The sequence below is a fragment of the Diadema setosum genome, chromosome 5 (assembly GCF_964275005.1).
Source record: "Diadema setosum chromosome 5, eeDiaSeto1, whole genome shotgun sequence".
NCBI classification, from domain to species: Eukaryota; Metazoa; Echinodermata; class Echinoidea; order Diadematoida; family Diadematidae; genus Diadema; species Diadema setosum.
The window spans coordinates 32,757,253-32,781,595 of record NC_092689.1 but is presented as its reverse complement, the minus strand read 5'-3'; the positions used below and the strand labels follow the sequence as shown (position 1 = coordinate 32,781,595).

The 24,343-nt window shown below is 39.4% G+C and overlaps 1 protein-coding gene across 1 annotated transcript in view; it reads right to left on the bottom strand.

The window, feature by feature from the left end:
* Nucleotides 1-24,285, bottom strand: part of LOC140228685 (uncharacterized) — a 29,486-nt gene extending 5,201 nt beyond the window's left edge. The window contains exons 1-9 of the mRNA XM_072308949.1: nt 24,039-24,285; nt 20,495-20,719; nt 19,616-19,778; nt 18,623-18,692; nt 17,600-17,991; nt 15,884-16,093; nt 10,334-10,437; nt 9,658-9,842; nt 8,436-8,560 (exon numbers count right to left, since the gene is read on the bottom strand). Coding sequence (XP_072165050.1) covers nt 8,436-8,560; nt 9,658-9,842; nt 10,334-10,437; nt 15,884-16,093; nt 17,600-17,991; nt 18,623-18,692; nt 19,616-19,778; nt 20,495-20,631 — 1,386 coding nt within the window. The 5' untranslated portion in view covers nt 20,632-20,719; nt 24,039-24,285. The remainder of the gene's footprint in view (nt 1-8,435; nt 8,561-9,657; nt 9,843-10,333; nt 10,438-15,883; nt 16,094-17,599; nt 17,992-18,622; nt 18,693-19,615; nt 19,779-20,494; nt 20,720-24,038) is intronic.
* Between the last annotated feature and the right edge of the window lie 58 nt (nt 24,286-24,343).

Below are 24,343 nucleotides of genomic sequence, written 5' to 3'. Positions count from 1 at the left end.
TTTGAGAGAAACTTCAGTTTTCCATTCACAAACTAGAAGCAAGATGGGAAAATATGTGCATGGCCACTCTATCATCCTGTGAGCTGGGGGGGGGGGGTGTGAGTGAGGACATACACCTATATAGTACAGAAGTGATGACATCACAGTCTTTTGTTATAGCTTGAGTTGGAACCAGGTAATTACATAAGAACTTGGACCATGTGAGGTTGTTTAGAATCAGTTTCCATAGTGATGAATGGCTATGACATCACACGTTGGTACTCTTCAATCCTTGATACATGATGCAACCATCTCATTGATAATGATCATCTCTTGCACAACATGTACTGCTCCAGGTCACGAAGGGTGGATATCTTCCATCAATATGGTTGTGACAAGATGTACTAGGTCGCAAACTGAACTTCATGGCACAGGAAGAACAGGCAAAGGGACGAAACCAGGGTGCAGGAAACCGTTAAAGATGTTACGCCTCAGCCGCGGTCGGCAGTACCGGCTCACGTGCCGACAATCTCAAGATTTATTTGTTGTCGCGGTTTCATTATCATTCCAATGTTACCGTGCCAACATTCTGTGACGTTCCATACCTCTTCCACATTATTGGGTGATTGTACCAGCTACATGACCAAATTTGGTTATGGATGAGTGGAGTGTGGTGTAAACTGTGTTTATATTACAAACAGGAATGAAGAAAACATGTTAGTGTTCAAAAAGTGGCCCCACCTACTATCCAACATCCTTACCATTCACACCTAAAGGTATTGTTTCCCACTGGGAGCAGTGACTTAAAAAAATGTTCGAGTTATCACATTTGATGCATATGTGTAGGTCAGTTGTATCACAAAACATCCTACCATATAAAAATTTTGCAGTAAAGCCTAAAATTTAAGAAGATATCACTATTTTTCACCATAAACCATAACTGTAGATGGTTTTATTCTGGAAACAATTCAATTATAAGTACTATTCACATTTTGTATATTTAACAATACTTAACATTGCTTATATTGATTAAAGGTTTTATATCTGTCGTTTCTATCCCTAACTCACATTTTAGAACTATTTTGATGCACTAAAGCTGGTTTTTTTTGTTTCATCTGGACATGGTTAATAATGCCTTGAAGTCTCTTGTTGCAGTTGTGTATTCAGAAAATAAATGAAATTTCTTTACAGCTGCCATTAAGGAAGATCAGTGAATATCTATTAAAACGTAATTTTAGAGGACATACATGGATAAGTCCTATCATCACTCTCCACCTGGGGTTTACGAATCCCATGTTTCTTTGTTTGTTGTTGTTATTGCTTTTTTTGGGATAAATTCATAGTTTGTGAGTTGTTATTTGCTTTCATGCCTGACATATTACCTAATATATCACATTACTAGTCATGTACAATTTTTGCAGACAAACAGCTATATGATACAACTTTATTATACATACCGATACACTGTATACGATGCAAGGTAGCAAGATTTCCTTTCATCACTTTTTCCTTTCCTTCTTATCTTTCCTCGAAGAGGAAGTGCCAAGTTAAATCTGATAATGCATTTTCTTAGATTGGGCAAGGAGAGGAAGTACTACAGGAACTGAAAGGTATATTTCAACTCCAGGATGCAGCCTGCTGCAAACGGTGGAAATCCGTGTAACACATAAAGCCTTCATATTTTTCATACGGGGGAAAAAAAAGGGAATGGTGATGTAACGCCTGTTTATAGTGCCTGTGCTATTATCACATTCCACCTCAGCTGTGTCTCAGCTGTTAAATAACCACTGGGCCAAAGTTCAGCAGACATATAAATCAATGTGTTGACCACATGCTTAGAGTAAGCTGCTGTGGAACTCTCCAGAATCTGGTGAAATCTCCTCACATTTCTGTCTGAAAGTCACATAAGTCCCTTTGTGGTACTGAAAAGATTTCACCCTTGACACACTCATAGAGTACATCAACCACGCAAAGAAAAATACCTTTCATTTGATGATTTTATTAATAAAAGTGAGTTTAACTGGAAGAGTGCCCACTTGGACGATAGGAAATGGGGCCTCTTCTTTTTTTTTTTTTTTTTTTTTTTTTTTTTTTTTTTTGGGGGGGGGGGCTTAAAAACAGGTGGCAGGCTAACTTGTGATTGATTTTTAATGGTACACAAAAACAGGTCATGAAAATTACTTATTAGGCTATTTTTCTATTTTATTTTTACCATGAACTGTCACAGTACCATATTCATGGTTTAGACTATGATTTGTGTGTTCAGTTTCCTTTAGCCCTTGTTACAAAAAGTGGACTTTGCATAACTGTAACCCTTCAACTTTATTCAATACAGGGCAGTTATCTGTTTTAATGTATTTTTTCCATCTTCAATCAAACATGGCTTGAATTCCATCTGATTCACTGCAGGTTGTGGCTCTCTCTAGTGTAAGACCCATACATGAGTTTTCTTCTTTTTTACCTCCGCCAAGGGAGGAGGTTATGTTTTTGTTACCGTTGATTTGTTTGTTAGTTAGTTAGTTAGTTAGTTAGTTTGTCCGTATGCAAAATAACTCAAAAAGTGGTCAACGGATTTAGATGAAACTTGCAGGAAGGATTTAGAATGATACAAATAACAGATGATTAAATTTTGGTAGTGATCCGAGAATTTTGGGGGAATTTATGAAGGATTTTTGATATTTTGGCAGGTAGGGTCAATGAACTTGGGAGTTCAGGCTGCGCGCGTATTTAAGGTTTGCATGCGCGCACTAAAGTGCGTGCTCTAGTTTCTGCTAGGGCAAGGCGGGCCGTGCAGCTGAGGGTTTATGACATAACAAAGGCTTCCATATTGGGAAATCAGGCGACTTTCAGCACACAATGCTATAACTATGTAAGGGTGGAAATCACTGATTTCTCTATGGAAGAACAAGATCAGTGGTGGAAATGAGCTGCATGCTTGGCATAGGTGTGCACTCTCAAAGTGCTTCTCTAGTTTTTTTCTGTGATGAATTTTCATCCCTGTGTGTTATTGTGCCTAGCCCGATCTTAATTGTCAATTTGTACAATACAATAGTCTTAGAAAATGACTGTCACTGTGGACTGTTAGCTTGAAACTCTGGATACTGTAGACAATGTCACTGGAATGCATGGTCATCATAATGTACATGAAGATTCACAAAGTTTTATTATTTTTCCTCATTTTCTGTTTGCCTTATCTGTTCAAGTTCAGCATTTATGAATCAAAACTTGCTCCCTAGCCTTTTCCATGACGACATTCCAGTGTAAAGACCTGTAAAAGTTACAAATGGGATCGTGTTTCACTGTATTTTAATAGCTTTGTTCTTTTTCAATAAAAGTGTTTTTTTGTTTTGTTTTTTGTTTGTTTGTTTGTTTTTTTTTTTTACTTTTGGAAACTCTGAGGTGTAATGCATCTAGCCTCAAATCAAACAGGTATATATAATCGCTATTGCCACCCCCTCTTCCCCTAGTTAGGAGATTTGCTTTAAGAGCTTCTTGTATAATTGCTCGAACTGGGAAAGTTGGTTATTGACTTTTGACCTCCTGCCCCACATTCTGATTGAGATATCAAGATGCAATGCTACCAAGATCAAATAATGCACCTACAGTCAGCCTTAACAAAGTTCCAGCAAAACAAACTGACAACCCAGAAATGTGTCACTGTAGTGCCACTGCATGGTGTAGGCATGTTAAATTTCTTTGGAAATTCATATCCTTTTAGTTTTATCATTCATTTTTCTATTTTCTGTTTTGAGGGGATGGAAATCTTCCAACTGGCCTATGACCTACATTGTACATGACCTGGCCTTAAAGGGAACCCAAACCCAAAGAGCAATGTGGATCGAGTGAAAGCAGCAATATTATCACATCAGTGAAAGTTTGAGGAAAATCGGACAATCGATGCAAAACTTATGCATTTCTAAAGTTTTGGTGTTGGAACCGCTGGATGAGCAGACTACTACAGGTTATGATGTATGTGTGGACAACAATATAAAGAAAATATAAAGAGAAGGTCTTGCTTGTACTGCTGAATAGGGCTTAAAGGCAAACAGTCGTCGCAGGCGATTCGCAGCTCAGTAGAAAAGCACGACAAGCTGCTCCCCCGTTATTGTACCCCCGTACGTATACCGAATGCCGAACATGACGCTACGCAGCGCACCAGCGAAAAACCAGTGGGGCACGAGAGCCATGCGAGCAGTCCACTGTAATTTCAACATGGACGCCCGAATACCTACCGAATGGGGCCGAATGGGTGCACGCACAAAACCGCACAACAGCGCCATGCGCATGAAAATCTCTCCTCTATACGGGTCCCACGGTCGCGACACAACAGTAGAGCTGTGTGGTGTACGTACGTACGTATCTGGCTCCAGTCTCTGTTTATTTGCACTATGGTGCCAATTTCAGCAATCTAAGCAATAATATTTTAAAATGTCTGAAAATATTATATAACAATATTTTAAATCAGTCATATATTACGTTGTTTAATATTTGGTATTTATAAATATGCGTTGATGAAGAAATATTAAAACTCTAAACTTCATGTATAGCAAGTTGCAATGCATATGGCCATATGGCGGGTTGTTTTGATCTCATTGGCAGTATTGTCTGCTGCGTCAGCTGTGTTATACGTACAGTATGTTGGGCCGGATCGGAACATAACAAAGTTGATACAAAGTCGTCGGTACCGGTATGTCAATATCAATAATGTGTGTGGTATGCGTGTACTGTTTCGGATTAGCCTTGGCTTTGGTTTAGTAATGAAACCTCACAATGGAGATCAAAACAGCCGTCCAACTCGAGGAAACGTATCTACTTGTTTGACGCTATCGACGAGTGGAGAACGCAGAGAGATGTGTTCTTAGCATGCTTAGGACAGGGAGGTTTCCTCTCACCTCCCTGCTTAGGACAAGTAAGAGACCAGTGGCAGAGGGCGAAGCTTCAGCGTCAGCGTGCCGATGAAAAATTTGCTTTCCACTTGCTGGAGTTGCATGGACAGTTTTGCAGGAATTTAGAATGTGCAAATTCGTGTTACGGCATGCACGGTGGAATTGTAATGCCACGGCTTACGCCAATCAAGCAACCCCAGCTGACCAAGTCAACAACTTCAAGGAATCCAGATCCAGATGATGTGTAAGTAACGTTAGAAGTCTATTACATGAATCAATGATTGAAGCCAGTGGAATGACTTTTTCTAATCTATCTTTAACTGCTAGGGCCTTTGCGTTTCATTGACAAGTAGGCCTATTTTTCTATGTATAATTCCGTGAAAAACTTCTCTAAGTTCTCATTTATGTCAAATTATGATAACCCCGTAATCGAAATGACATTTGCTGGGTCAGTTTATCGCTTCTTAAAAACTGACCCAGCAGTAGGCAGCAAATGTCATTAGTCAGGGAATCGCAAGTAGTGGTAAGTTTTAGTAATTGTCTTCACAGTATTGAGAATTTAAAGTATTTCATGTGCAAATGTATAATTTGTCTTGACTGCGGAGCAGAATCTACATAGATACAGAGAGGTCACTTTCCTGAGCAGCTAGCGTCAACAATCCAGGTTAAATTTGCATAGCCAGATTTCATGGCTGCGATTCAAATACTGTTTGTCCCCATTGATTTAACTGTATAGCAAAGTCTCCTCTTTCATCATATTTAGGGGACCTACATTTTAAGTTTGGTTAAGGAATTTTGATGAAAATTGTAATTTTCATAAGCTTGGCAAAAGTTTCAGGCATCTATATTGCATTTATAGTCAAACTTCCAATACATTTGGTCCAATAATTTGAAACCAAATTCAAGTGATCCAGTGAAGTGTACATCTTTTCATGTGAATTTCTACAAGTAGGCCTATGTTGAAATGTAAATTCTGAAGAAAAAAAAATAATCCTTTACAGTTGAAATTCGTTAAAGTTTGGTTACACTGACAGTGTCAGGTCAGTGGTAGTAAGTACTACAGAGTTACAGTAGTGTACGTACAATACCCTTTTACGTGAAAGTTACAGTTTTATTTACCTTCACATCTTCATATAGGATTGTCTAATGGGGATGTTGATTGGTGTGGAAGTTGTCGATGAACAACAGTTCATAAGAATCCATTGTTTGAATTCTAATACAGATATTGGTCATAGGTCAAGGCGCGGGGCAATGAACCTATCGGTTTGTAACATGTACAGGTATGAGCTTCAAGTACTGGCATAACTACAAGGGAGGGGGGATGGGACACATCCCTTATTTGTTGATCAAAGGTACGCCTCTGATTGGTATTTATCAGTGTTTGGTAGTTGGTAAAGCTAACCCATTACAATGGCTTTGCGATGTTACACTGAGTTGACTATGGACAAAGGTCTACTGTCCGCGATTTTCATTAATTTGTAGGCCATTTTTCACACATAACCTCAAATACTGATACTTGTGATAGGTTTATTTATAATGGTTATCCTTCACACTGTATTGTTGAGACAATAGTGTTCTGTTTGTTTGTGTAAGAGGGAGATAGACAATAATTTCTTTATGCTCCTGTCTGAACAAGGCATTACATCTTATTTGTCATGTACTTAACTATGAGTTTTAATGTTCACTTTGTGTGTGTGTGTGTGTGTGTGTTTTTTAAAGATTATTCACACCAGGCTAAGCTGACAGAACTATAACTGTGAGTTTACCTAGTCAAATGAAAGGGTTTCGGCATTGCTTCTTGAAATAGTTTATTCCAGGCAGGTGATACAGCGCTCACCTTCTTCATATTAGTTAGTAAAACAATGAAGAGTGCAAAAATACTGCATAAATGTGCAGTGCAACTGTGGCCGTTGGCCGTTGGCCCTGCACGGGCACAGTCGCTTCCCCGTCCTGAATTTACACACGCCAGGGCAAGTAGGCCTACGTATGATACAGGCAGGGTCTCCGACCCAATCGTCCGCGTTCAGAATAGACAAGTTGAACTCGGCGGTAATATCCGCTACCCATGACGATGTGTCATCGTCCATGATGGCCACCCTATTATAATGTGGTCTGCACTCACTTATCTGATCTGATCCGACGATTAGATTACAGTATAGTTGACAAGTGACGACGATCGACGATGCGATGAAGAGAATGCGTAGTCGTACGAAGTATACGCAGCTAGCTACTAGCTCATGCGAACATCACACAGTACATACAGTATACCATACATTCAACTCACATTACACAAAACGTACTGTCCCGCGCTCAGCAAGCGAGCAATCGAGATACTATAGCGCGATACATTGCTTTAATAGGGATGTCTTGCGCACAAACACATTTCGCTTCGTAGCAACTTCGGAAGCGAGTTTACGTGCTGCCGCCCGCGGTTGAAATATGTCCATGTATCCTCGCGACTGGGTGTCTTTAACTGAAAATATACTGTGCTGATAAAGGAAAGAAGAGCATGTTTTCAGAGCAGGTAATGATTTATCCTCCCTCTCTTTCCCCTTTAGCACCACAGCTTGTGAGCAGGAAATGCACAGCTTTTTTTTTTTTTTTTTTTTTTAGTTTTTAGTTTATTTTTTGTTGTTGGGTTTTTTCTAATGTGTGCATGAGTGTGAACTTCTCTCAATGTGCATGTGTGTTTCCCCATGTGGTGATGCTAACCAGTTACGACCGCAGAATCATAGAAACACAATGAATCATGACTTGCCTCATTTCCCTTGTACCGTTTGTACACCAATGTCCATCTAAATTATCATGTATCAAGTTGCTAACATGGCATATACGTGTAATACATGTCCACAAGACTGATGGTCCATGGTAGGGAGAAAAACTTAGAATTTTCTGTCAACGATGATAATATCAATGAAAAGAATTGACACATCTTATAGTTCATCATGTCAATGTACAGAATGTGTACAGGATGTAAATAGTCTGAAAGATATACATTCCCTAGATATCCTCAAGTCTTTGGTCCGAGATCATTGGGAAAGTCTTGATATGTAGAAATATATAACGTCGCTGGGGCGACAAGACCTCGTATCTCAAAAATGTCAAATGTTCAGGAGAGCCAAAAAACATGGCGGCCAAAGCACTATACTGAATGGGATAGCCGTTCCTTTGACATGCCGTGGTGGCTTCATTTTTGGGGTAAGACAGCTGGGATTTGGACAGGACATCACTTCACCGATTATTTGACCACTAATGCAAAAAAGTCATTTTCACCAAAATTTGAGATACAAGGTCTTGTCACCACAGCGACGATAAATTCAATGTATGTAACGTACATTATGTCATGCATGCCTGGGAGAGAGAATCTGAAATATTGACAAAAAAAATAATACCAACTGGAAGTAAGTACAAAGAAGACTGCAACCTTTCAAGTTTTTGTTTCACTCGAGGCAGACAAAACTTATTCTGTCCACTTTGATGTGAAATCCCTATTTGCACATGTAAATCAAATAGATTTTTGAATGAGTAGAGAGCAGTACATAAGGGTGAGTTTTTCAACTTGGTGCTCACCAGTGGGGGTGGAAGTGGGGAGACGCCGCCGGGAAGAGTGGACTGTTGTAACCTCCTTGAACCCTGCGTGTGGTGGCTGCTGGCCAGGGTATTCACACTGGTGGCAGGCTTCACTGTACGCAGACCTGGCACACACAAACACAATACGTATAAATGCACAAACAATACATGACAAAGTGGGCTAAAATTGTATTCGTTCGCGGAATGGAAAGTACAGTACTGGCACCAAAGGCAATAGTCACCTAAAAATAGCTACATCTCACATGCCAAATACTACCTGTAGCAGGGAATGCCACAACTGTGTGTAGATCAAATGAAGATATGAATAAAAGAAAAATTACACTCTATTGCCTCTTATTGAGTCACAAATTTTCATTGCATTCAATTGTTGTATCTCATAGTTATTATTCCAATGTAGATATAATCAAAGACAAAAAAAAAAAAAAAGAAGAAGAAGAAGATACACCACAGTTAAGCTGTGTGGTATTAATAAAGAAACTAGAAAGAAGAGCAAACTCTAACAGAATGCACATGGCAAAAAAAAAAAAGAAAGAAAACAATATTAATGACTTAGGGTTGGAAGGAACTGTGTACAGATTTTCTGAATATCACATAAGAATGAATGAAAACAAAATGCTAGTACAGCAGGAAGACAATGAAACAATGAAACTGATATCCAAACTTGTGGAGAAACCCACAACCCACATCTGGTGATTATGGCCCACACACTATGTACAAGTCACCTTCCACTGAAAATGTTCCAAGAAATATAAATGAAAATTCTTTACTAACCCAGAAGGCAGCTTCAGCTCATTTTTTTTTTCTTCAATTAAGAAGTTTTTACAGTAAAGCCCACCGCACACTACACGACTTTGCACTGATTTACCAGTCTCCAGTCGTGCGACTGGGTTTTAGTGCCAGTTGTAGAGCTTTGTCATGTCAAATTTTCACAACTGGTCATGGACTTTTAGCCAATCATGATATAGTGTAAATGTAAGCGCACGCAGAACTAACACAGCGTGTGCTCTCTATACTCTTAGGTATGATGCACTGAATGGTCGTAAGTCTAGCTGTGTAGTCTGTTCATACAGTGTGCGGTATCGAGTTGTGTGACTGGTCGTATGACCCGGCTTGCCTCTCTAGTCGTAGAACCGGTCTGATTGAGTAGTGTGCAGCGGGTTTAAGGGTTACCACCTCTACCATGTCAAGAATATCCCCCTACCATTTTTGTTGGTGGTGTCAGCGGTGTGGGCCCCGTGGTGGCTCTTGGTCATTGCCCTGACCTCTGCCTGCTGCCTGGCCATCGCCGCCTTCTGCTGTGAGATGTAGCGTCCAGTCCGCATGGCCACGAGTCGGGCGTGGGCTGCCTCCACGGCCGGGTCCACTATGGCAAACTGCGTCCGCACCCTGGGCAAGACGAATGCAACATAAGCAAACAAAGGCATCTAATTATCAGAGAGTGGAATTGGCTAGGTGAATAATTTACTCCAGAAGAATTTTTCTAGACATTTGTCCAAATGATAGGACCTTGAGCTTAAAACACAGTCCTACATCTGTACTGAACATTGAGAAAATTCCATCTATTACCCAGTGCTGTCTTCTGCAACAAGTAACTTAGCAAATAATGCTATAATGATACAATCACAAAAACATGGTACTCCGAGTTACATTACAGCATTTCATTTAGAATTTTGATTATACTTATTCTTTACTAATGTCATATTTTCATCAGTATTGCATATTTGAGCTACAAAAGGGTTAATGGTATTCTGTACCTTTTCAAACAATCACTTTCTACTGTTGGACTTCAATCAACAATCAACACTATTCCTATGCTTTTAGTAGCACTTTTATAAGAAGATCTTGATAGCTTAGCACTACTATATACAAAATTTTACCTGTGTGCAGGCAGCTTCTCTGGGTCGAGTTTTATAACCGAGATGACATTCCCTCTTTCATCATAGCTCACATCTTTGCTGCCGGGAGGTCTGCCAGCTTGAACCTGTAAGATAAAAACTATTCGTTATCCTCTAACAAATAATATAAAAACAAACAAACCTTGTCCCTTGCCATCTGATCGTGGCAAAAGTCGGCCCAATACTATTCGCCACATAAAGTGATGAAGCTGTCACTTGTAACTTGTTTCTTTGAGAATGAGACAAGCATAGCATGTTATAAAGTGGACTCATACCACTCTACCAATCATACCAATCTACGCCAGGCAGAGTTACACAAAACTTTTTTTTTGTTTTGGCATTTTTTTTTCTCTGCAAGCACTCTGGAACAATCCTTCTGTACAAATCAAGTCATGGGCACTAAGGGGACACACTGTGTGGTCTTCAAATCCTAAAACTTGTAATATACACCACCCATTAACCTCTTGAAGACAAGCTGATTTTCCTATAACACATATTTTCCATCGACATCCACCCGAGTATATTCCGGACTAGTCTTAGACAGGTTAAAGGCATAATTTACGATTTGCAGATGAAACAAAACCCAGCATTAGTGCTTTAAAATAGTTCTAAAATGTGAGTTAGGGATAGAAACAACCAATGTCAAAATTTGAATCCGTATAATCGATGTTAAGTGTTGTGAAATACACAAAATGTGAACAATAGTTATAATAAAAATGTTTCTAGACTAAACCGTATACAGTTACGGTTTATTGAGAAAAACCCTGATATCTCCTTATATTTTAGGTTTTATTGCAAATATTTCATATGGTAGGATGTTTTATGATACAACAGACCTACACAAATGCATCAAATGTGATATCTTGAACATTTTTGAAATCACTGCTCCCAAAGGTAAACTGGACCTTTAAGAAACATAGTTAAGTCACCAACATTACATGAACAAAAAACACAAGTAACAAGTTTACCAACTAAGTATATATGTGCAGGGCTGCACACTAACCCATTTTTCTGCCGGTCCAACCTGTCTCTGTCGGACCGGTAAATGCCCCGTTTTAACATTTTTTACCGGTCTGAACAGAAAATTTACCGGTCAACAACGACAACCTAAAGAATAAACTTATTTTCTTGTTTTTTTATGGACGTACCCCCCCCCCCCTACCCATGTACATTTTACAGATTAATATTTTTTTTTTAAAACTTGCATTATCTATTGCACAAGAAATAAAAAAAAAGATAGGAAAAACTAGAATGTTTGTTTGTGAATTACAGTGTAAAACGATAATGAACAAAATTAGATTGTATCAAATGCGTTTGTGACTTTTTCTAATCGGCGCACGAACTTGCTGCGTAACCTGCTCTTGGTGGTCAGTTGGATTGCGACGATTTAATGAATTATTTTAGCTGTGAAATTTTCTGATGTACGCGCTCCAAGGAGTTCTTTATTTTTCGCCCGATAATCTATTCGCATTTGTGCATGCGTTCTTGAAAGGCACACGACATGCAGGGCCGAATTTTCAATCCTTTTTGCGCCCATTTCCACCTCAAATATTAGCGGGATTGTGACGATTTCATAAATTACTTCGGCTGTAATCTTTTATGATAACGGGCCGAAATGGGTTGAAGATGTGTCCTTTATTTTTTCCCGATAAACTCTTCGAATTTCGTAAGTGCGTTCTTAAAAAGATGCACCACATGGCCGAATTCATGATACCTTTTGCGCCTATTTCCACCTCAAATATTAGCGGGATTGTGACGATTTCATAAATTACTTCGGCTGTAATATTTTCTGATGCAAGCGCCAAAAGAGGTTGAAAATGTGTCTTTATTTTTTCCCGATAAACTCTTCGAATTTCGTAAGTGCGTTCTTTGATGCACCACATGGCCGAATTCATGATACTTTTTGCGCCTATTTCTACCTCAAACAATCAGCGGGATTGTGACGATTTCATAAATTACTTCGGCTGTAATCTTTTATGATGCACGCGCCAAAATGGGTTGAAAATGTGCCCTTTACTTTTTCCCGATAAACTCTTCGAATTTCGTAAGTGCGTTCTTAAAGATGTTCCACACAGCCGAATTCATGATACCTTTTGCGCCTATTTCTACCTCAAATATCAGCGGAATTGTGGCAATTTCATGACTTACTTCGGATGTAACTTTTTGTGATGCACGCACCGGCTAGAATGGTTGAAAATGCGATCTTTATTTTTCTCCCCATAATCTCTTCGCATTCCGTACATGCGTTCTTGAAAGGTATACGACACGGCCGAATTCACGATCCTTTTTGCGCCTATTTCTACTTCAAATATCAGCGGGACTGCGATGATTTTATGAATAACTTCGGCTGTAATCTTTTATGATAACGCGCCAAAATGGGTTGAAAATGTGTCCTTTATTTTTCCCGGATAAACTCTTCGCATTTCGTAAATGCGTTCTTAAAAGATATACGACACGGCCAAAAATCATGATTCTTTTTGCGCCTATTGTTTCCTCAAAACTTCAACGGGATTGCGATGATTTCATGAATTATTATTCGGCTGTAATCTTTATGATGCACGGGCCAAAAGGGGTTGAAAATGTGTCCTCTTTTTTTCTCCCAATAATCTCTTCGCATTTCGTACTTGCGTATACGACACGGCCGAATTCACGATCCTTTTATCGCCTATTTCTACATTGAATATCAACCGAATTGTGGCAATTTCATGAATTACTTCAGATGTAATCTTTTGTGATGCGCGCACCAACTAATAGAATGGTTGAAAATGCGTTCTTTATTTTTCTCCCCATAATCTCTTCGCCTTCCGTACATGCGTTCTTGAAAGGTATACGACACGGCCGAATTCACGATCCTTTTTGCGCCTATTTCTACCTCAAATATCAGCGGGATTGCGATGATTACATGTATAACTTCGGATGCAATCTTTTATGATACACGCGCCAAAATGGGTTGAAAATGTGTCCTTTATTTTTCCCAGATAAACTCTTCGCATTTCGTAAATGCGTTCTTAAAAGATACACGACACGGCCAAAAATCATGATTCTTTTGCGCCTATCGTTTCCTCAAACTTCAACGGGATCGCGATGATTTTATGAATTATTATTCGGCTCTAATCTTTATGATGCACGGGCCAAAAGGGGTTGAAAATGTGTCCTGTATTTTTCACCCAATAATCACTTCGCATTGCGTACATGCCTATACGTCACGGCCGAATTCACGATCCTTTTAGCGCCTTTTTCTACATCAAATATCAGCGGGATTGCGATATGTCATTAATTATTTCGGCTGTTATCTTTTGTGATACATTCACCAGAAGGGTTGAAAATACGTTCTTTATTTTTCTCCCGATAATTTCTTCGCATTTGTGCATGCGTTTTCAAAATCATACTTTGCATGAAGGGCCGAATTCGATATTCTTTTTGCGCCTATTATTGTTTACTCAAATTCCAACGGGATTGCCAAATTTTCATGAATTACTATTCGGCTGTAATCTATATGATGCAGTCGCCAAAAGGGGTGAAAATGTGTCCTTTATTTTTCTCCCGCTAATCTTTTCCCATTTCGTACATGCGTTCACATTCACGATCCTTTTGCGCCTATTTCTACCTGCAAATATCAGCGGGATTGTGGCGATTTCATGAATTACTTCGGATGTAATCTTTTGTAATGCAAGCACCAGAAGGGTAAAAATGTGTTTTTTATTCTTCTCCCGACAGTCTCGTCGCATTTGTGCATGCGTTTTTGATGAACAACACGGCATGCAGGACTGAATTCAAGATCCTTTTTGCGCCTATTATTTCCTCAAATTTCAACGGGATTGCGTTGATTTCATGAATTGTTATTCGGCTGTAATCTTTTATGATGCACTCACCAAACTGTTTCCTTTATTTTTTTTTTCTCCTCTATAATCTCTTCGCATTTCGTACATCATAAGCTTTTGAAAGATACGACGCGGCCGGTCGTATTCATGATCCTTTTTGGGACGATTTCTACCTCAAATATGTAAGCGGGACTGCCATGATTTCAGGATTTTTTTTTCTCCCTAGTATTATCTCTTCACATTTTGTGCATGCGTTCTTAAAAAGTTCATGGAAGGGCCGATTTCGTGATCCTTTTTTGCGCCTATCTTCATTATGAGACCATTCTGAGCGAATGAAAATATTCATTTGTGAAATGACTGTGTAAAAATGAAAATAAACGCAATCAGATCCATTTACTGTATCGCTGAATATCGAATGTGTTTTTACTTTTTCTAAAAATCGACACTAGTATATTAGTTCTAACATAACTGCCACGCTGCAGCGAAGCCGGGATCGGATCGATCTTGCGTTAAAAATCATGAGTAAAATGACCCAGAAATGCGTGCGCTTCTATCAATGCTTCTTGTCTGGCATGACCGCCGATCGCAAGCAATCGAAAAGCAGTTACACTGTATACATGCTTTGCATGTATTGCATTGCATGCAGTGCGTGAGCAGCGCCAAATGCGCAAGCTAGCGCGACTCCGATAACTGGTCGACTGCTAGTGCTCAAAACTAATCCCGTTTACTGTACAAATTGCACCGGTAGACATAAACGAAAACTTGCGTAAAACTTGTTGAACAGTGCGATATCTTGCATTCTGTTTCTCCCTGATCGGGGCTGCTCTTTTTCTTTCTACTGACCCCACCAATGTTTGTTTTGTTTTTTTTTTTTTTGTTTGTTTGTTTGTTTTTTTTTTTGACTGGTCATGTCGGACCGGTAACTTGTGGATTTCCTGAAAAGTTACCGGTCCGACAGTGACTTTTACCGGTCTTTGACCGTCGGACCGGCGCCAGTGTGCAGCCCTGATATGTGGTCTCACAAATAGCAAGCTTTCTCACCCTTTCCGTTTTTAACACAATGTTTCATACTGCTTCAGATGTTCCTGACAAAATAGAGCCACAACAGACCAGAATTCAAAGGTACTTTACTTTGGAGTGAGTGAATTTTAGAGTACTATGTGGACACATGCTCAGAAATACCATTGACCAAGGGAAAGCCACTTGACTCATTCAAACCAATTTAAAACTGAACATCAAAAGACATTAATTTCTTACTATTGAAAAATATCTGATGATTAAAAAAAAATATGCAGATATATAAAGATTTAGTATTTTGCTATGAATGAACAGGGGTGGATAGATGCCTTCGAGTATTTTTTAGACTCTTATCAATGTATCATATCTTTTGTTTCGGTATGATTTGCATTTATCTAATTTATGTTGTTACTGTAAAATAATCTTGCATTTATTAATGTATATGTTTATTTGTTGATTTTTTGTTGTTGTGTGTGGTTGGTTTTTTTTTTTTTTTTTTTTTTGGGGGGGGGGGTTTGTTTCACTACACAGACTAGCTGAAGAACAGCTATTGGGCGAAGCAGGTCCTGTGCTAAAATAAAACAGACTGAACTGAACTGAACTGAACATTGAGATATTCAATGTAGTTACAATTGCAATGACAATACCTAGTCAATAAGACCTAACAAAACGATTTGAATACTGCCAACCGTACCTTGAGTATTGAGTGGCATGACGACGGCATATGATCAAGAATGGAGTCCTTGACGACGGGTTTGGGCTCCTTGGCTTTTCTCTCTGCCTCCAGCAGCTCCCGCTCTGTCTCTTCCAGGGTTTTGTGCATGTCCCTGAGACCTGCTGAGCGCACACGCCCCTTGTGGGGCTTGAACTTGGGCCTGTGGGGCTTGACCTCACGCTTAGTCTCCTATTGTAAACAGACATTGAAAGATACCAAGAAGACATTTGTATATCTCTTCTCATGATTTCATCGTGTGAAGCAATTATCTCACTCCACCACTGCTCACTGAAACTCTTTACTTAAATGCTTAAAGGAAATCAAAACCTAAAGAGAAATGTGGATTGAGTGAAAGCAGCAACATTAGTAGAATACATCAGTGAAAGTTTGAGGAAAATCAGACAATCGATGCAAAAGTAATGAGTTTTTAAGGTTTTGGTGTTGGAACCACTGGATGAGGAGACCATTAGAGGTTATGTTGGCATGTGTGGACAACAATATAAAGGGAATTCCACAAAAATTCATTTTGCATGAAAATTACACACTCCATCAACTTGATACTGACATATGTTACGGGTAACAATTATTCCTTCTGCTTTCTGAAAGTAGTTAGTCAAGTGCTCTTTCATGATGCTAGAAAAGTGAATTTTTGTGGAATTCCCTAGCAAAGCACTCTCAGTGAGTCCAGGCCCTTGTTACTGGGCTACACTCTACAATTACAATGATGGGCCAAACTGACAGCAGGCAGACACATCTTAACTCATCCGTATAAGAATCCTACACAACAGACTGTGTCTGAATTGGGTCTCATACACAGATATATCATACTTTTGACAAGGGTGAAGAGGGGAGGAGTTCAGAGAGAGAGTGAAATCTCTCACTACTGGTGCAAATTTATGCATAGGTTCTCCAGCATGACAACTGAATGCTAAATAGCATTCACTGGCTTTGATGTTTCATGCTCCAATACGCTCGTCAATAACGTTTGGATATAAAGACCAGAGAAGAGGTTCTTGATTTTAACAATTTTCAGCTGTAATACAGAGAAAATGTTGAAATCCAATATGGAACTTGGTGGCAATATGGTGCAGAACAAATCCTTCCATTTTTTTTCTTTGAATCTTCTTGTTACTAAGAACTCAGGTCTGAAAAAAAAAAAAAAAACCCAAAGGAACATTAGAATCTCATATGAAGTTAACATTTCACTATCTTGCCGACATTTGTGAATGGTTTGTTCACTAGGTATAGCAATTGAAAGTTACATCTTTCAAATTAAGTAATTGGCTAATGTGAGTTTCTGCATGTTTAGTGGCATTCTACATTTTAAAGAAGTATATTTTTTTTAAAAACTGATTTTTATTCACACGTTTGTTCTCTGCGCACTAAATAATTGCTGCCAAAATTATCGCAAGGGACAGCGAACAAATCCTCACTGGGTTTCATTGTTGTGATAGAGGAGTGATGCATACTTAAACAGATGTGCTGTCTTTTGTCTGAGAAATTTAATCAAAATCTGTGATGGAGCGCGTAACTCCTCCCCGGCAAGGGGCTCTAAACACCTCCCTGGGTGAAGGATTGCTTTCATTGTTAGCAGGTCGATGACATTTAAAATACAAACAAACAAAAGGAAAATTATGAAAAATTGTAGTACCTACAGATTATGCAAACATGATCTGTGTCAGTATGTGGCTGTACCTTTTCCTCCTTCTTCTCAACAATAACATCCGTGGCAACCTCCTCTCCTTTGGCCTCAACCTGATCATCCTCGGGAGCAGCAGCCAACCTCTCTGATGGATCTGACACCTCGGCCTGCTCCTCCTCCTCCTCCTCTTCCCTGTCTGCTGGTGCATCTTCTGCCTCGTCAGCCACCGCACCTTCTGCGGCTTCGTCATCTGCAACATGCTCCTCTATCGGCTCAATGTCGGCGTGGGATGCACACACCACGTCCTCCAGAATGGCGGGGTGAGGGATGGCGCTGACTTCAGTGATGTCTGTGGCCGGTTCGGAGAGTGGTGGCGAGGGAAGGGGTCTGTCCTGCTGTGGTACGGATCCCTGGGCCCACGCATCAGGCACACAGGGCATTGGTTCTGGAAACACAAAGATTGGTGAAATGTAACAATGCAAAAATAAGTTCATTATTATCATTATAATTTCCCTTGAATGGAATGAATATTTCATTTACCAAGAATCAATCTATTTGAATGGTTTGTAATAATTTTTCCAATATTTCAAATAATTTCTGAAAGGACCCAAATATGTTAAATATGGTAGGAAAGACATCCTCCTCCACAGCTTAAAGAAAATTGCATGCAATTACAAAATTATCTTGTCATTAACAACTGCCTAACAGACCAACACAGGTTCTGAAAATTGTTCGGAAATTTCTATCCTGCTGCAGTCAGTAATAACATGCCTATTCATAGACAACAACAAGTGGTATGCAAAGATACTTTTCAAAGCTTCTAAAGTGTCTGAGCCTGTGAAAATCTGTGATCCAATGTGCTTTTACAATGTGCAAGTATCCCTGCTGAGTATCCATCCTGTCACAAGGCTACACGGTGGATCCAGTAATTTTACCATACATACTAACAACTTTTAAAACTTGTATGTTTAAAAAGAGAGCAATTATAATAATTCAGACAGCTGCTTGCATCAGAAGTGGGTATTAAGGGGCTACTCTTTAATCGTATTGATGAAGAAATTAATTTGATCTCGTACCATCTTCCTCAAGCCACGTAGAATCCTTCTCTGGTGACACCTCCCCTTCATCTCGTGCCAGGAACCTCCACTATATCAAATAATAGATGGATTCAAAACACAACAACAAAATCATTCAGTTGGCTCTTGCTGTATGATTAACAATGTCTAATTATTCTGAAAAAACAAAACAAAACAAAAAACAAAACAAAAACAGAAAACTAATTTCCTCACAAGCATGCTTTACAAGCACAACTGAATCATTCAAGTCCAGTGCCAGCAAGTCGAGGGAAGTGATTCCATCAGTGGCATGTGTTTGCAATATGGTATTAACCCGTTGAGGACGAGTCCTGAGTATACTCGGGCAGGTGTCTATGGGAAATGCGTGCTGTAGCAAAATCAAACCGTCCTCAACGGGTTAAGGATTCTGCTTGCTATCAAGTGTGGCCTGCCTTATAGCTCTCTTAAATTAATGCGCAATCTCGAGAAATTTCTGCCCTTCATTACTGTAACATGGATAATTAAAAATATCCTTCGCAGAGTGCCTGACCTTTCTGGTAAAATCTAAGAAACATTTTGATGAACAAAATTAGCATGATATCATATTTTGCACTGAAATGCATCTAATTTCTTTGATGACAAAGAAAATCTAGCATTCATATCATGGACAAATGAGGGCAAAGAGTAATCTTTCCCCTAGAATTTATAATGGATAGGGAAGCCTATTAATTCATCATTATTCTTATAAGTTATCAATTATTGAAAAGGATGTATAAAACATGGTGTGCATTGTGTTTCTTCTCCTTTTTTCCCCCCAAATTTTGGAGAGGTACATACAATCTAAAAGGGTACAATGTGGATGAATCATTACAGCAACTGATGCAATAATTTTTCTAACGATACACTACCTTATTGGTTTGTTTTTGCCTGCAGCTCGCAATGAGCAAAGTTGTGAATCCTCCAAATCATGTCGCAATACAAAGTATATTGTAGTTAAGTCCTCATGATACTCACCTCAATAATTTGAAGAATGGCATCCCTTGCCTGAGTGACTGTGTAAGGGTAGAGCTGTTTCTCGATGTAGTTGTTGTAAATGACGTTCAAGGCTGAATCGACAATATTGCCAACAATGTCTACAATGAAGTCCTCTCCATCTTCCTTGTCCAGCATAAAATTCCTATATCAATCAAAATCAAGCCACTTGTGATATGTTTGAAGATGTCATTTATGTTTATAGAAGCTGGACAACACCAGACAAAACAAAATAACACTCATTTGCTGGAAACTCGCATGGTTCCCTTCTCTGATATTAAAAGACACAAAACTAACAAAGTTTATGACATACTTTGAACTCAGGGATCATAGGCTTCAAACATCATGATGACTTAAAATGTGTTTCGTTTTCACAAAAAATTGAATTGCACAATTTGTTTTGGTCATACAAATTGCTGTTGTTCAGTTTTATTTTTTCTTTTAATCCTCACTAGTTGTACAACAACAACAACAACAACAACAACAACAACAAAGGAGAAGAAAGAGATTCAGAAGTGTAATGAACACTGGTCAGTGATTCAATAAGTAAAAGTAGTGCACAACACCCAAGACAAAAAAATCAGCATTGCACCAGCAAAGCATACAAACCTATCTAAACAATATTACACATGTACATACTACATTATTAAGAAGAAAAACTGAAATAATTCCAGGATTTGCTTTTCGGATAGTGAAAAATTTAATCCCCTTACCCTCAGAAAAAAAAAAAAAAAAACTGCATACAAAAAAGGCATAAAACATGCACTCAAAACAAAACAAAACAAAACAAAACAAAAATCCAAATCTAAGACAAAACAAAAATAAGAAAGGGTAGAGAAGAAAGAAATATAGGTTGTTTACCAATCATTTTCTGTGAATCTGCCCGGTATGACATCAGAGTTTACTGGTGGCACTGGCACAGATGTGCTCCCTCCCCTGTCTTTGTCCTTATCCTTGGATTTGTCTGAACGCGACTTTGATACTGTGGCCCGCGACATGTCTGGGCTCTTCCTTTTCAATCAATGACTTGACAGCAATATTGGAGACGATGAATCCTCAGGGAAGACTGGTTTGGACTTGATTCATCTGTTGAAAGTAAGACAAACAGTACATGTACATTGCAAAACTGGGATAGGTGTAAAACACTGTTCCAGAGTGACCTCTGGCCCGAGTGTCATCTCCCATCATAAAGACTCGGGATTTTTTTTTCTTCCCTGCTGGATTTAGAATAGAAACACCAGAATCTAGAGCTAGGTAGGGTTAATAGAAGTATGGTAGGTGTCCAACATGTCAACACTGTTCATGTATGGTTGGTCCTACTACTCATCGACTGCCTAATTTCTATTTGCCTGGTAAGAATATTTAACACTGAAATTCACATAAAATGTTGACCTACGTGATTGAGAAAATCCGGCACTATCGAATGCCGTTGTTCCCTTTTCAATTCGAAGTTTCAGAGCAAAAATATCGCCGTCGAACCTGAGTGCCCTCTTTTCAGCTCCCCGCAGTGCCGCTCCTCATTTAGATCGACTGCTGTTTTTGTATTGACAATGCACACAAACCGAGCTGTATTGAACACCGTGTTGTACGAAGCTTTTTAGAAAATGAATTTACATTACATTACGATTTGGTTAAGATATTCATTCGAAATTTTGTCCTTGATTAAAACCATTAATGAACAGTGAATTTTCACGTTTTCCCACACATCCTCATGAACGGTCAAAGCCAATACATTTTTATGTGCTCTGCGCGCAGTGCAGTGCATACTAAGCGTTCTGTGCGCCAAAACTACGCGGTCGGTTTCAAAAAGGGTGGTTGATGTGTAGTATAGCTACCATACATTGAAACTGACACCCCTTTATTTATAGCATTGCACACAGGAAAAGCATTATGTATTTCAGACGTATTGTCAATACAAATGTAGAGGGTAGGGGCGTTGGTTTCAAAATACAAGGCGCAACTGAGCGAGTCAAAATAACAACTCCGGCTAGGCGTTCGAAGCAGTTATCTTGGAGTGTGTAGGCCCTACCAGTACCGCAAATAGCATTTTCAATGCGTGCTTGTGAATTCAGAGTATTTTCTTCACATGTGAGTGAAATTTCAGGCAAATTGTGAGATATTTGAAGTATGGTAGGTGTTCAACCCACCGACAGGGTCCGTAACGACCGACCGCGCATTATAATGGCATTGCGCGTACAGAATGAAAATGTACGCATGGGACTACGCACAACGGTGTTCGACTCTTCACTGGGCTACGCTACCGAGTAAAATGTGGCGAAAACAACTAAGTATTCCCTCTAAATTACCGAAATTTAGCAAAATCGAATAAGGTTTATCGTGTAACTACATATAACTAGGCCTACCTTTGCTGACTCGTTGTTAGATGTAGAGTATCCTTCTGTAATAAATTTGACGATTTTGACCGCAAAATTGTCACCGCCGCTTGTATGATCGTGCACACACGTTACACATACACATGACATAAACATTTTGTCGCCCGCTACGACCGTACGAGTTGATGCAGAAACGAGAAATGAATGTGAAAAAACAAACCGACTCATCTAATTTATTTCAATTACGATGAAAAGTTTCCTAATGAAAATCAAGTCAAATTCATCAAACAGTCCTTCAAAAGTAATATCGAAGGATTCAAAATATATTCAAATATTATTGGGGAAAAATGACGGCTAGAAAAGCGGCCTGTCGAAAAAACGCATTTAAGTGCCCTTTATACGTATTGTCGAGGGTGGTCGGTTGAAATGAGCAGGGCAACTGAGTGCGGAAAAAATGACACCCCACGCGTTCGAAGCCGCCATCTAAGAGCGCGTACCTCAGATCGCATTTTCAGTGCGCGCTTGTGAATCTGGAGTATTTTCTCCACACGTGAGTAAAATTTCAGGCAAATTGTGAGATTTTTCACGTTTCTATTGATAGCAAAACGTTAGGTGTTCGGTATTATGAACACCCAACCATATCTATTGATAGAAAAACATTAGGGTGTTGATGTGTTGAACAGTCCTAACCCCGGGACGCTCCGTGTACACAGTTACACACTGTGGGAGCGTCCTGAGTCAATAGAGTGCTATATCGGTAAGCTTGAAAAACATACACAGTCTGTCACAGATTTTCACGCCTCCGTAAGTTTCGAATTTCACTAGAAAAAAAACTTACTTTTATAGTATACATAAGATTCTTATCTAATTCCTACCATACGTTCACCTTGTTCTTGTTCACACTGGCCCAATGATCTTGAAAAAAAATGTTTTTTTTACAGGTCCATCTCCTACCTCCCCATCCCATTCACCATTTTCGAAATCAGTATGCAGTACACTGCGCACGTAAATATTCATGTGCTGGGCGGAGTCGCAATGCTTTTAGCCTTCTGACAAGGCCTGCGCGCGCATACCCACCCAGAAAGCAACGCAATATACAGCGAGAGGGTTTGCCACAACAGTATGATACGGCCTTGCCATAAAGCTACAGCTGTACAGATGAATTGACGGCCAGCGCATGCGCACAAGTTTCAAATCCATTGACTGTATAAGATGTCGTTCTCCCAAGTTCCTTTCGACCGAGTCGTATTTAACTCATCAATTCGAGTAGAAATGGAATATTGGCAGGACCAAAAGTTGAACGCAGTCAGTCTTCAACATTATAACTTCACCTGTTTTTAAGTATTCATGTTACAGAATTTTTGCGATTTCATATCGATATTTAGGCGCTATACTTCGCCTGTCATGATCATATCTGCTACAATGCGCAGCCCCAACACTACGGTCGCAGTTAGAACAGTCCCAACCATACTGTGCGTAGCTCAAATCATCATCGCATTCACATAACTTAGAGTAGACGGTCTAAATAGTTAGGTACCCTACTTGAATTTGGCCATTTTATTAACATGTGACTAAAATTTTACGCAAATTGTGTGAATTTTCTACTGTAAGGGTGTCAGTGTTTGCATACCATCATAGATTTCATACTAACTGAAGTCGAATCTGCTAATGTTAGTTCTTTCTCTTTGGGTTTGGTCTACTATCTTGGATTGGCTAACAAACACGGACAAGTGACAGTCAAACTCAGTCTCAAATCAAAATGACACTTGACAGCCAATCCAACAACAGTCAATAAAGCTGTCATGAAGTGTCAGTGCATATTGAGTCTAGATCTACCACTTCTTCAATGTTCAATGATTGAGTCATACTAAGAAAGTCTGGACTGTTAGAATGTTATCAAAACTACGTTAGTCTGGAACGAATAAAGCCCCATTGCCTAACATTAAACCAACAACAACAACAACAACAAATGTGTGCATGATCAGGATATTCAGATGGATCCGGCATGACTTATTTCTTAGAATTTTAAGCTTAAATATTCAACACTTTATGTATTTCATCATCAAACTCACCAAATCAATATGATCAATCAATGTGGATTTTGTAGTGATGACTACATTTTGAGAACGGCCGATAATGCTTTATGAAAATTAACTGTCCTGTCCGAGTTCCTGTCCGAGCGAGCAGGCTCCCAGCTTGCTCACAAACGGGTGGGACTATGGGAAACTGCTACTACGACACCTCTCGTATTGAACAACACACAGTCTCACACATTATGCACACAAACGTTGACACGACTGTCAACCAACGTAGCGTAGTTGTCGAGGTTGCTAGGGAAATTGGGCATGCTCAGTGACCTAAGGTCACCTCGTCCGGA